At 40.9% G+C, this 14,913-nt stretch overlaps 1 protein-coding gene across 1 annotated transcript in view; it reads right to left on the minus strand.

Moving 5' to 3' along the window:
- The window catches only part of hinfp (histone H4 transcription factor), a 72,802-nt gene that overhangs the window by 41,629 nt on the left and 16,260 nt on the right, over nt 1–14,913 (minus strand). The window contains 2 exon segments of the mRNA XM_060912333.1: nt 3,880–4,032; nt 9,596–9,695. Of these exon segments, the coding sequence (XP_060768316.1) occupies nt 3,880–4,032; nt 9,596–9,695 (253 nt within the window).

Genomic DNA, 14,913 nt, shown 5'->3' on the forward strand with positions numbered 1-14,913 from the left:
GGAGGCTTGCTCCTCATACAGTTATCAACTTGGGGCCAATTTAGCATGTTTTAAATCTGAATTTCTTGCGTTTGCTTACCTCAAAGTGTCCGCAGATCATGCACAGACTTATCCATTATATCCACATTTTTTTGCCAAGTCTCACACAGGTTTCTTTCAAGTCTACTGTTGGGCCAATAAATCATAAATAAAACAGCTCAGATTTGTTTGTTTAAGTCGTTTGCCACTCCACTTTATTCTCGTGGGTTCACATACCGCTGCCGTTATTTCCCCCTAATCACGAGTTTGTTGGTCTTCCAAAATGGCGCAGGGTCTGTTTACTTCCGGTTTCGGGTGACGTCAGTGAAAGGGGTCTATAGCTGTCAAAGGCCTCGGCCTTAAAACTGGTTCCTGCTGTGACGTCACACACTCAGGGCTGGCTGGCTCAGCGGGGTGGCTCAAACACCAACTTTGCGGTTGATTTTAACTCTCAAAAAAAAAATTTTTTTTTATTCCCATTTATGCAGCATACAAAAGTCAAGGATGGAGATACTATCTACTCGGAAACGTATTTAAAAATAAAGGATCGGCGTATCTCCTTTAAGCCCCACCTATTCATACTTGCAATGACTCGGGACCCGTTGAAAAAAAGATCCCCGATTATTTCTATTAGAATCTAATAATCTATTGTAAAGTGTATTAATGGGATGCAATATCACTCCGTTACAGATGGGAGCCCAGGAATTAAATAAATGCAATAAAAACAAACTGTTTTTAATTGTAGGTATGGTATTTAAAACTGTATGGATGTAACAGAAGCGAACATAAAACCATGCATGCAGGGCGTTCTCCGTCAAAAGGGATTAATGATCCAAAAGTGGAGTCTGGTCCATTAACACAAGAACTTATTGCCATGTTTGTGTTCAGCAACCAAGCAAGTTATTAAAACCAAAAGAAAACACACTCAAAAGAAGTGGATATAGAAACCACTCAATGGGATTAGATCCTTACACGCTAACAAAGAAGGATTTTTCCTACGAGTTGGAAAATTATCCATCCGTTGAGTTCTCAGACATCTCAAACTACCTCATGCTGCAGACATCGTTCTACACGGACACACAGATGAAAACCTGGAAGAGCTTGGAAGTGTACAACTTTTTATACGTGGCTGGGTTAAAGATCTGGGCATCAGGACACTACAAGATAAATCCTGTATCTTTTTTGCCTGGGTAAGTAGGCATCTGTGTATGCATTTTTGTGATGATTGCTAAGACAGTACAAGTTTTAGTCTCGGGTGTAAAGAAACCACGGCTGCTCGATTCTCAATCTTCCCTGCTCTTCCTTTCCAGCAGGCATCACAGAACCATATAATTTACCCACAAACGTATTTATTTATTCTGCCCACTACGCATGTGCTCTCTCCCTCGGTGTGTGTACACACGGATTAAATGCAGAGCACAAATGTGACAAAAAGCCTGTTGTTCTTAATTTACCCACAAACGTATTTATTCCACTTGAAAGTGTTCGACAAACCAACTACCAGATTTGGGACACTAAGACATCCTGAGCAATTTAATTAAAAAAAAAAAAAAATGGGAGGGGAGAGCTCGCAGCTCACTGGTATATATATATATATATATATATATATATATATATATATATATATATATATATATATATTAGTGCTGTCAAAAATGTCGCGTTATTAACGCGTTAACTTGACTCAATTTTAACGGTGATAATTTTTTTATCGCGAGATTAACGCTCTGTGACATGTAGGTTTTTCATAAGCTTTTGAAACTGCCAGGAACTTGCAACAGAGACAACCGATAGCAGCTAGACTGTAATGCCCAGCACAGCCAGAGTCCTCTGTCCTCCTCCCAAAGAACCAGCGCGGGCAGGGCGCGCTAGTAGAGATGGGATTTATGGCTCTTTGATGGGATCCGCATCTTTGTGATCCGTTCTTTGAAAAGAGCCGTTCAAAAGACTGGCTCATTTGGCTCTTTTTAAATATTTATTCAGTTTTAAGAAGACAGCGTCTAAAGAAGCCAGATCCCTCTGAACTGTAAACTCAATGCTATCCCAGAAATCCTTCCTGTAATATGCAAATTTGGCTGCCTCTGATTGGACAGCGCGACGCATCAACAGGCAGAAAGTGTACAAGTACAAAATGTGTTAAGTGAGCTGAAACAGTAAAGATCAGATTCAATGCAATATTTATCAATGAACAACTTAAAGTTAATATAATAGTGTACTTTATATTATAATCAAGCATGTCAAGCCTACCGTCACTGTGTAACCTGTCTCTCTGATAGACTAACTCAAGCAGTAGATCACGTCACTCATGGTTCTTTTACTAGCTCCGGTGTTCGGCTTAGATTTCACTTTGCAGTGGCTGTGTCAAGATGTGTTATGCTTTGCAATACAAAGCAAGCCCATTCACGTTTTTATGCTGATAAGAGAATTACAATGGTTTTTCATGTGACAAAAATGTGCGATTAAATTGCGATTAATCGCGAGTTAACTATGACAGTCGCGACATTAATCGCGATTAAATATTTTAATCGCTTGACAGCACTAATATATATCTCAGTATGATATATTATCAAGACCGCGTCGAAGTGCTTTTGCTAAAGTCAGATGTGGAGTTGCTCCTTTAGCAATAGAAACTGGCAGATATACAAACACCCCAGTGGACAGATGTTATTGTACAGTATGTAATAATGGCTCCATTGAATCAGAAGCCCATGTTCTTTTACACTGTGACATCTATGTGGCCATTCGTGATGAACTATTTCATACACTATCTAAGCATATTGTTAATTTTAATGATTTTGATGATACAAATAAATTGTGTGTAATTTTATCTGGTAAATATTGCATCAACGAATGTGCCAAAGCCTGCTACCTCATTCTGAATAGAAGACTGTTTTACGAGTTCCAATTTATAAAACAACCGTTTGTGCTTTGTCTCCTTGGTATCATATTGTACGTTTTTATATATTTTTTCTTAATGATTTTTTTTTTTTTTTTTTTTTAGTTGGTGTCTCAACTCTTTGAGTGGTCCTTAACACTTCATTTTTGTCAAAGGGAGGGGGGTAATTTGACTGAATTTTGTATTTATATACCTCTGTATTGTATTTTTATTGTGTGTTGTGGAGTGACACCGAAATAAAGCATATCTATCTATCTATCTATCTATCTTTCTATCCGGTTGAGAAACACTGGGCTACTCTACGACTAGAACATCAGCTCATATACCACGAGTAGAGAAAAACTAAATGGCGGAGCACATCAAGTCAGACATCACCGTTATCAAGTATTTAAAAGAAATAGAAATAGCTAAAAGAATATAGTTCCCCCACCCCCACCCCCAAATATCTCCTGTTCCACACTCCAGCCCAGTCGGTGGCGGTACTGCACCTTTAAGTTGGTTTGCCAACTACCAAAAACACCCTAAAAGCAGAAGGAGGGGGGGAAAAAAAAAAAAAAAGCGTATTGCTGAACCAACTGAAAAAAGTAAATAAAACTCTACTTGAAAACAAAACACTAAAAAATAAAAAAAAATTTAAAAAAAGGAATGAAAGTATTTGATGGCAAGAGCATTTTTATTTTTCGAGAATTATTATAGTATTTCACAAATTGCTACTGTCATTTCGCTGGTTTGTTTACATTCTAAGTAGAGATTATTTTGTCGGACGTTTTGTACAAAGTTTATTTATCGAATTTGCAAAAAATGCTCCGTTTCTCAAAATCCAGTAAATGTGGATAGAATAAAGCAGTTATTCCACTCAATCTCGTCATACATGGCTTATAGCCAACTCATGTACGACCTGATTTTTTTGGAATAAAACGTTCCTATATTTGGCGCTACCTGACACATCTCACTGCATCCCTTACCCTCTATGGAGGTCTGTCGTCTGATGTGGTCAAAAAATTTGGTGTTGTTGGCGAACATCCCACCGCAGGCTGGACACGCCACTAGCTTCTCCTGAGTGTGACTCCGCATGTGCTCCCGTAATTTAAACCGGCCCTTAAACGAGGCCTCACAATCTTTTAAAAAAAAAAAAAAAAAAGGGTCAAACATCTTTCACATCAGAGTTTGCTTAAAGTGCCATTCCACCATTGGATGTATTCTTTGGCATAAAATACAATATATTTTGACAACATATATAAATGGTATCACTAGATAGAGAAATCTTTTAGCTTCAAAATGATATATCAAACAATTTTTTGACAACGACAAGTATATTAATTTTGCGACCAAAGTCACCTACCCTTTTAATTTCCGCGCGTGACGTCATCGGCAGGTTCCCCTTCTTGTGTACCACGTGACGTGTGACGTGGCACATATCAGCAATGGCGGATAGAACGCGATAAAATACCAATAAATCTAGCTAATACCAATAAATCTAGCTAACTGAAAGATTAACTCAATTGTTCGCAATTTTTTTGGCCCCCATATACGAGGAGAAATGACTCTCTCACTTTGGGGGTTTCCTGGTCTAAAAATAGACCGACACATGGTACACAAGAAGGGGAACCTGCCGATGACATCACGTTTCACTACCGCGCGGAAATTAAAAGGGTAGGTGACTTTGGTCGCAAAATTAATATACTTGTCAAAAAATTGTGTTTGATATATCATTTTGAAGCTAAAAGATTTCTCTGTCTAGTCATGTTGTCATAAAATATATTGTATTTTATGCCAAATAATACATCCAATGGTGGAATGGCACTTTAAGTTCAACATATTAAACTGTCAATTCAGATGGTCACCTCGATTTGTTTAAATAACATGAAACGATGATGCAGGAGAATCCTCAGATAAGCAGAAGGATTTGTTACTACTTGCTTAATTATAATGCTTGTGATATAAAACAATCAATTAATTATAGCTTTCTGTAATAACTTGCATAAAAAAAAAATCCTGAACTTCCTAAATTGGTGACCGATTCAGAAGATGCCGCTTATCTCCTGGGAATTTCACAGACAGTCTTTCAGGTTTATACAGAATAGAGTGGAAAAAAAATATATCTATCATCCAGTGAGCAGAAATGCCTTGGTGATGAGCGAGGTCAAAGCAGAATGGTTCAAGCTGACAGGAAGGCCACAGGAACTCGAATAACCACCCTTTACACCCATGGTGAGCAGAAAAGCATCTCAAAAAGCACACCATTTCAAACCTTGATGCAGACAGAAGACCACATCAAGCTCCACTCGTGTCAGCCAAGAAGAGGAACCTGAAGCTTCAGAGGACACAGGTTCACCGAAACTAGACAACTCAAACAAAGACTGGAAGAAAAAAAAAAAAAATAAAAAAAAAAAAAAAAACATTGGCTGGTTTTTGTAAAATCTTCAACACCAACCAGTTACGGTGAGTTTATCCGATTGTAACCTCAGATTCCTGTTCTTGGTTGACAGGAGTGGTACCTACAGGAACTCTCCTCTGAGCTCTCTCATCAAGAAGGTGTTTCTGCACATACAGCTCTCTCTTATACCCCTTTTTGACCAGCAGGGAACAGGTTCTTGAATCCTGAATGGAACTGGTTCTTTGAACCTTGGTGCAAACCAGCCCACGTTTTCACCAGTTTTGAGTGGAACCGTTGTCATGAACAGAAAAAGCGTTGCACAATTCGCAACTGAAGTAAACAGCAGCAGCAAGATAGCGGTGCGCATTGATGACCTGCGAGCTTCTGTTCCGTTTTTGCAGATATTTGTTTTCAGTCCATTTTTCCCCCGAAGATGCATCCTGTTCCGCTGCGTTCTCCATTGTTGCGCTCCACTTCCTCTCCAAACTAACGACACGCCCACTGACGTCATCACTGTTTGTGCTGGAAAAACCACTATGTTTTGGTTCCAGTCCTGCCGTGCAAAAGCAAACCGCAGTATCTGCATGCTGCGTCAGTGGCCAAAGACGGTCCAGTAGCAAATAGGTGACGCTATTAGGTTGGACCGTCTTTTGCCACCGACACAATATGCAGATACTGCAGTTTGCCTTTGCACGGCAGAGTTGGGAACCAACTTTTCAGGTTCCGAACCAATTTATTTTTGGTCGAAATGCTCCAAGCAGTTCGAAATTTGGTGCGTGAACACGAATGGAACCCGTTCCCTATTGGTGAAAAAGGGGTATGCCTGGATGTTTTAGAGACCGCTGTGTGTGAAAATCGCAGGAGACCAGCAGTTTCTAAAAAATACTTAAACCAACCCCGCCATGGTTAAAGTCCCTGACCCCTAATTTGAGTGACAGATCAGTCCTGCAGTCTCTGACAGAGGGGTGTGTAGGATTTTAACACATTTATGTGCTTTTTTTATTTTATTTTTTTAAAGTAAAACTTTGACAGATATTTACAGTGGCGCTTGAAAGTTTGTGAACCCTTTAGAATTTTCTCTATTTCTGCATAAATGTGACCTAAAACATCATCAGATTTTCACACAAGTCCTAAAAGTAGATAAAGAGAACCCAGTTAAACAAATGAGACAAAATTATTATACTTGGTCATTTATTTATTGAGGAAAATGATCCGATATTACATATCTGTGAGTGGCAAAAGTATGTGAACCTCTAGGATTAGCAGTTAATTTGAAGGTGAAATTAGAGTCAGGCGTTTTCAATCAATGGGATGACAATCAGGTGTGAGTGGGCACCCTGTTTTATTTAAAGAACAGGGATCTATCAAAGTCTGATCTTCACAACACATGTTTGTGGAAGTGTATCATGGCACAAACAAAGGAGATTTCTGAGGACCTCAGAAAAAGCGTTGTTGATGCTCATCATGCTGGAAAAGGTTATAAAACCATCTCTAAAGAGTTTGGACTCCATCAATCCACAGTCAGACAGATTGTGTACAGTGGGGCAAAAAAGTATTTAGTCAGTCACCAATTGTGCAAGTTCTCCCACTTAAAAAGATGAGAGAGGCCTGTAATTTTCATCATAGGTACACTTCAACTATGAGAGACAGAATGGGGGGAAAGAATCCAGGAAATCACATTGTAGGATTTTTAATGAATTAATTGGTAAATTCCTCGGTAAAATAAGTATTTGGTCACCTACAAACAAGCAAGATTTCTGGCTCTCACAGACCTGTAACAACTTCTTTAAGAGGCTCCTCTGTCCTCCACTCGTTACCTGTATTAATGGCACCTGTTTGAACTCGTTATCAGTATAAAAGACACCTGTCCACAACCTCAAACAGTCACACTCCAAACTCCACTATGGCCAAGACCAAAGAGCTGTCAAAGGACACCAGAAACAAAATTGTAGACCTGCACCAGGCTGGGAAGACTGAATCTGCAATAGGTAAGCAGCTTGGTGTGAAGAAATCAACTGTGGGAGCAATTATTAGAAAATGGAAGACATACAAGACCACTGATAATCTCCCTCGATCTGGGGCTCCACGCAAGATCTCACCCCGTGGGGTCAAAATGATCACAAGAACAGTGAGCAAAAATCCCAGAACCACACGGGGGGACCTAGTGAATGACCTGCAGAGAGCTGGGACCAAAGTAACAAAGGCTACCATCAGTAACACACTACGCCGCCAGGGACTCAAATCCTGCAGTGCCAGACGTGTCCCCCTGCTTAAGCCAGTACATGTCCAGGCCCGTCTGAAGTTTGCTAGAGAGCATTTGGATGATCCAGAAGAGGATTGGGAGAATGTCATATGGTCAGATGAAACCAAAATAGAACTTTTTGGTAAAAACTCAACTTGTCGTGTTTGGAAGAGAAAGAATGCTGAGTTGCATCCAAAGAACACCATACCTACTGTGAAGCATGGGGGTGGAAACATCATGCTTTGGGGCTGTTTTTCTGCAAAGGGACCAGGACGACTGATCCGTGTAAAGGAAAGAATGAATGGGGCCATGTATTGTGAGATTTTGAGTGAAAACCTCCTTCCATCAGCAAGGGCATTGAAGACGAAACGTGGCTGGGTCTTTCAGCATGACAATGATCCCAAAACACACCGCCCGGGCAACGAAGGAGTGGCTTAGTAAGAAGCATTTCAAGGTCCTGGAATGGCCTAGCCAGTCTCCAGATCTCGACCCCATAAAAAAAATCTTTGGAGGGAGTTGAAAGTCCGTGTTGCCCAGCAACAGCCCCAAAACATCACTGCTCTAGAGGAGATCTGCATGGAGGAATGGGCCAAAATACCAGCAACAGTGTGTGAAAACCTTGTGAAGACTTACAGAAAACGTTTGACCTCTGTCATTGCCAACAAAGGGTATATAACAAAGTATTGAGATGAACTTTTGTTATTGACCAAATACTTATTTTCCACCATAATTTGCAAATAAATTCTTTAAAAATCAATGTGATTTTCTGGATTTTTTTTTCTCATTTTGTCTCTCATAGTTGAGGTATACCTATGATGAAAATTACAGGCCTCTCATCTTTTTAAGTGGGAGAACTTGCACAATTGGTGACTGACTAAATACTTATTTGCCCCACTGTACGAATGGAAGAAATTCAAGACCATTGTTACCCTCCCCAGGAGTGGTCGACCAACAAAGATCACTCCAAGAGCAAGGCGCGCAATAGTTGGCGAGGTCACAAAGGACCCCAGGGTAACTTCTAAGCAACTGAAGACCTCTCTCACATTGGCTAATGTTAATGTTCATGAGTCCACCATCAGGAGAACACTGAACAACAATGGTGTGCATGGCAGGGTTACAAGGAGAAAGCCACTGCTCTCCAAAAAGAACATTGCTGCTCGTCTGGTTTGCTAAAGATCATGTGGACAAGCCAGAAGGCTATTGGAAAAACGTTTTGTGGACAGATGAGACCAAAATAGAACTTGTTGGTTTAAATGAGTGTTATGTTTGGAGAAAGGAAAACACTGCATTCCAGCATAAGAACCTTATCCCAGCTGTGAAACATGGTGGTGGTAGTATCATTGTTTGGGCCTGTTTTGCTGCATCTGGGCCAGGACGGCTTACCATCATTGATGGAACAATGAATTGTGAATTATACCAGCAAATTCTAAAGGAAAATGTCAGGACATCTGTCCATGAACTGAATCTCAAGAGAAGGTGGGTCATGCAGCAAGACAACGACCCTAAGCACACAAGTCGTTCTACCAAAAATGGTTAAAGAAGAATAAAGTGAATGTTTTGGAATGGCCAAGTCAAAGTCCTGACCTTAATCCAATCAAAATGTTGTGGAAAGACCTGAAGCGAGCAGTTCATGTGAGGAAACCCACCAACATCCCAGAGTTGAAGCTGTTCTGTACGGAGGAATGGGCTAAAATTCCTCCAAGCCGGTGTGCAGGACTGATCAACAGTTACCGGAAACGTTTAGTTGCAGTTATTGCTGCACAAGGGGGTCACACCAGATACTGAAAGCAAAGGTTCACATACTTTTGCCACTCACAGATATATAATATTGGATCATTTTCCTCAATAAATAAATGATCAAGTATAATATTTTTGTCTCGTTTGTTTAACTGGGTTCTCTTTATCTACTTTTAGGACTTGTGTGAAAATCTGATGATGTTTTAGGTCATATTTATGCAGAAATATAGAAAATTCTAAAGGGTTCACAAACTTTCAAGCACCACTGTAATATGATACGACATGATAACATCCAAACACTTTACACTGTATTGATTCTCATCACCTTTCCAGCCACAGAACAGTACGTTCTCCTTATTGACTTCTAAGCAATGTGCATGCATCTCCACGTGCCTGTAGAACCATTCTGGGTTATCCATGTTCATCTGTGTAAATCAAAAAGACAACATGCAATCAACCAGAAGAATAATGATTTCTTTTCCATAGTTTAAATACGCACCTCCACCAGCACCCTCTGTACGAACACACATACACACAGACCATTTCCAAATCTCCCTTCAGAAATATGACCGAAAGGAATTCTTTCATCCTAATCCCTTATTTTACATGTAATGTATATCTGATTACCACAGGCAATCATTTCTTACACATTTCCTTCAAACACACTAATAACCGAAGTCATCATGAAGAATTAAAGCCCCTCCTTCACAGATGAGTGAAAATATTGAATAAATTTCCTCTTTTTGATTGCTTGGGTTAAAAATGCCAAGCTATGATGACTGAATTGATTATTCACTTAAATATGAATGATACATTTTGGGTATTTAATATGGCGAAATAGGACACAATGGAAAAATCAAGAACACACCGGAAAGATGAGAATAACGGCGGTGGTAAAAGAACAGCGACTGTACCGGCTGAAGGTCGCGCGGGTCTCTGCTGCGGCGCGCGAGCAACGGGACATCACTACCGCACCGGACGGAGCGCGAGGTGGGGGCGGGGCAAAATGACTGGCTGTAGATTCTATCAAAGGTTCGATCTAAATTGACCATGGTTGCAAAATATTGGCCAAAAATATGCAAACACTGAACTTCAACTGCATCTGAATTTTGTTCAAAATTAATTGTGGTAATGTACAGAACCAAAATTAGAAAAATGTCTCTGTCCAAATATTTATAAATATTTGGACAGAGACATTTTTCTAATTTTGGTTCTGTACATTACCACAATTAATTTATAAATATTTGGACAGATATAGTTGGAAATATAGTTGGAAAGAGCCTCATTCCTCTGCCCATCTCCTTGTCAAACACCTGCTTATGAAACAAGGAACATTCCATTCCAGCTCTATGGGGGTGCTAAATGTCCAATTTTACATAGAAAGTAAGATGAAAAAGAAAAACCATGCTATTGCCTTATACTGCAAGACTAAAACAAAAAACTGTCAAAACTCACCTTTTCAGTGATAATGTCCGAACAGATCACCCGCATAACAGAAAGACCGCAAATGGAAGCACGATCAACTTCTAACTGTTGGAGTGGAAAATTCCATTCTACACATGCAAATTGTTAATATGTGTCCTTCCCCGCACACAAATAACACACTACGGTAAAAAATAGACCACAACTCATTTTATAGCTCAGAAATTCATACAAGACCAGCTACCATCGTAACATACTCTGTAAGAAACATATTCTATACCTAACTTTCAGCTTTCGTTTAAAAAACAAAATCGCAGATTTATAACTAAATTTTTATATGGCGTAGTGATTTTAAGTTACTACTTTTGGTGAGGTAGTGACCTCGACCCTGAGGCTTTCCGTTTAGATCAAAACACACGATCGTATTGGTTTTGGGTCTGCGGAAAATGGAGTTACGACGGTGATCAAATATTTTGCATGATGTTTTATTACGGTTATGATTATTCTGTGAGCGCACCAATCCTTAGGTGTATAAAGTTACAACTTAAAATACAATTAGTGATAACTGTAGACTTTTCAGTGGACTACAGCCTTTTTAAGGGAATGCGATGTAGTCAACCGTTTATCATGTCCCAGATCAAGCCGCCATTTTTCCACAAATTTGCAGAATTTCTGCCAAATTCTGAATAGAGTATTCACAAAGATTTAGTTGTATCGGTATTATTTCTTTCATCATTTTATTTCAAATTAAAACCAACATCACCATTCAAAACCGTATAGTTTATTGACTGAGAATATTTAGTGGGGTACCCCCACAGTACCCAGTTTCTGAGACAGACCCATATGTGTTGATTAAGTAATGTATATGCGCCTTTTGATACTAAGAAACGTGAGAATTTTTAGCTCACTTGGACCAAAGGTCCGGTGGGTTTATGCCATGGGCTGCTGAGGTCAGTGTAAAGAAGTAGGGTTGGTTTCCTGCAGCAGAACTTGGAAAAACGTGACAAATAATATCTTGAAACTTGGTATATAGAGCGGGAGATATAGAGGACTCTGCCTTCTTGTTACTACTACATTCGCTTTTGAAAGTTGAATATCACTTCATAAGAACGGTTTTGGTGAAAAACCGTCGACCGTATAAAACTGGACAGTGCATCGTCTCAAAAAAGTGAAGCCGCCACAGGTCTAGTGCCCCTGGTGGCCGGCTGCAGTACAATTTACAACTTAGTACCTGCCCATCCCAATGTGTTGCAGTGACAGGACAGTGTCTTTTCCATGTCACTTTTCTCATTGAAAGTGTCCAATTCAAACGGTTAGGTTTCACGACGCTGATATCTGCTTTTTTTTTTCCTAAATAAATTAGTCTTCAAAAACATTATTCTACTATAAGGTAAGAAGCTGTGGATATTCTTCCATGACACCGCTGGAGCTTTACTACAGAATTTACCATCATAAATGGTACTTATTTGAACTTTTCCACACACACACACGACGGACCTGATACAAACGGCTAGCCATTTCTGTGAAAAACATTTGAAGCATCACTAAGTTTAATCGGAAAAAGGCTAGTTTAATCGCCCTAGCTTAATCATGCTAGCACATAAGAACAATGAGAGCAATATTATTTCAGTATTAATCCCCCACCCCGTCTGTCTCTCCTTCTCTGTCGAGTTACGTGTCGATCCTGAGACACCAGTGACACTGACCTCTTCTGTTCTTCGAACCTGCCTGATCCATGCTGATGCCCTACGTCTGGCTGGAGTCTTAGGGTTTTTTCTAGAAAAATTTAGTATGAGGGCGCTCACCATGGCGAGGGAGTGAAGCGGGGGGGGGGGGGGGGTGCCGGTTGTCCCCCCCGCCGTGAAAACCCTGTGAAAAATGCTCCAATGGGACATTCTGAGTATCTGAGAGGGAAATTGTAACAAATTGTCTGTCAACATTGAAAAAGAAAGAAGTAATCTTCTTCTGCCCCGGACAGTCTTTGGCTTTCTTCCGTTTCGTGCCGCGGGACGACATCTTTAAATGCCCAAGTGTCAACAAAAACAACTCACGAACTACTTCTGTCAAAAGCTCCCACGCCGGTGGGCGAAAGGTCATTCAGTCTCGAGAAATCTCGCTCTACAAGTCAGCTGACCTTGTATGTAACCCATGTCAAATCTCGCGAGAGCAGCCACGACAAGTAAACAACTGAACAACATGGCGCCTCAGTCTGGAAAACGCCAATTCGGATTGTTTTTTGCACGTCTGGCGGTGTATCTACTATGATTGGAATATTTTTGGAGCAATTATAACGTATTTGATGATCAGACACATTGTCACGTAGTGTTGCTGGGATGTTTTCACGGAGTCGGTAAGGGGGCGCACACCGAGAGTAAGAGGGCGCAGCGCCCCTGTTCCCCCGTTTAGACGAAAGCCTGGGAGTCTCATCACATCGCTCCTGTGGAGGACGGCCCCCATATGGAAAGTCGAAAGTTGCACTTGGAAGACGGCTCAGGACACTTACAGTTTTGCTATCGTAGCTGAGGACTACAATTGCCATGATAACTTTAGAACTGCAGTTGTCATGAACAGTTGTAAGTGTCAGCAAAACCGACTTTATGCTAAAACTACAATGAATTTCCTGGTTACAGAGTTATATTTTTGTGACCATAGAGGACACAGTTATAAGTGAGTTATCGTCACACGATCTGTTATCACCCAGACGAGGATGGTTCCCTTTTGAGTCTGGTTCTTCTCAAGGTTTCTTCCTCATGTTGTCGGAGGGAGATTTTCCTTGCCACCGTCGCCACAGGCTTGCTCATTGGGGATAAATTCATTTATTAGTGATAAAATTAGCTTGTACGTTTAAAGTCTCATTTTCTGTAAAGCTGCTTTGCATCAGATGGCACGGTGGTGTAGTGGTTAGCACTGTCGCCTCACAGCAAGAAGGTTCCGGGTTCGAGCTCAGTGGCCGACGAGGCCTGTGTTTTCTCCCCCCCCAAATCTGTCCTCTGAGTTACATGTTGGTCCTGGGATCGAGATGCTGACCTCTTCTGCTCCTTGGACCTGCCTGATCCATCCTGGTGCCCTGCGTCTGGTTGGAGTCTCATCGCATCGCTCCTGTAGAGGATGGCCCCACGTGGACAGTTGAAAGTTACACTTGGAGGACACTCTGGATGCTTACAGTAATGCTTTTATGGCTGAGGACTACAGTTGACTTGCTAACTTTAGGACTGCAGTTGTCGTGAACAGTTTTGCACTCAAGTTTCCATCAATGAAGAGTTATAACATCAACAAAACTGACTTCATGTTAAAACTGTTATAGTCATGCTGTCTGTTGTTGCCCAAATGAGGATGGGTTCCCTTTCAAGTCTGGTTCCTCTCGAGGTTTCTTCCTCATGTCGTCTGAGGGAGTTTTTCCTTGCCACCATCGCCACAGGCGTGCTCATTGGGGATAGATTAGGGATAAACTCAGCTCATGTTTTAAGTCGTTCAAATTGTGTAAAGCTGCTTTGCGACAATGTTTATTGTTAAAAGCGCTATACAAATAAACTTGACTTTGTGCAGAGTTTGCATGTTCTCCCCGTGTCTGCGTGGGTTTCCCCCACGGTCCAAAGGCATGCAGGTTAGGCTAATTGGTGGCTCTAAGTTGACCGTAGGTGTGAATGTGAATGGTTGTTTGTCAGCCCTGCGATGACCTGGCAACTTGCCCGGGGTGTACCCCGCCTCTCACCCATAGTCAGCTAGGATTGGCTCCAGCTTGCCCACGACCCTGCACAGGATAAGCGGTGACGGCTAATGGATGGATGGATTCTTTGTGACAATGTCTGATGTTAAAAGCACTATATTTATTATAAAAAAAAAAAAACTTGACTTAATTTGCACAAAAGCCAAATTAGTCAGTCTCCCAAATAAGTTTTTAAACTCACGGTGCAGTCGAAACCAGGTGCTCTTCCTGAAATCACGGTTAATCTGTCGGCGAATGTCCACTTCATGTCCAAATGATAAATGTCTCGGGATAGATTAAGTTTGCTTTCCACCAGGAACGCATTCTACAACATGCTAGAAGGGGGCGGATCTACCAAAGGACTGGGGTGTACCTCATGTTGCCTCTCGTCTCTGCTGCGCAGATGCTGGTCGCAAATTTGACAATATGGCAGAAGTATTTTGGCTCCATTTCTATAGAATGGGAAAGAACGGAGCCACACTGTCCAGGTTTTCTACAGTCGCTTGGTAAAACTC

This window comes from Neoarius graeffei, chromosome 28 (assembly GCF_027579695.1).
Source record: "Neoarius graeffei isolate fNeoGra1 chromosome 28, fNeoGra1.pri, whole genome shotgun sequence".
Classification (NCBI taxonomy): Eukaryota; Metazoa; Chordata; class Actinopteri; order Siluriformes; family Ariidae; genus Neoarius; species Neoarius graeffei.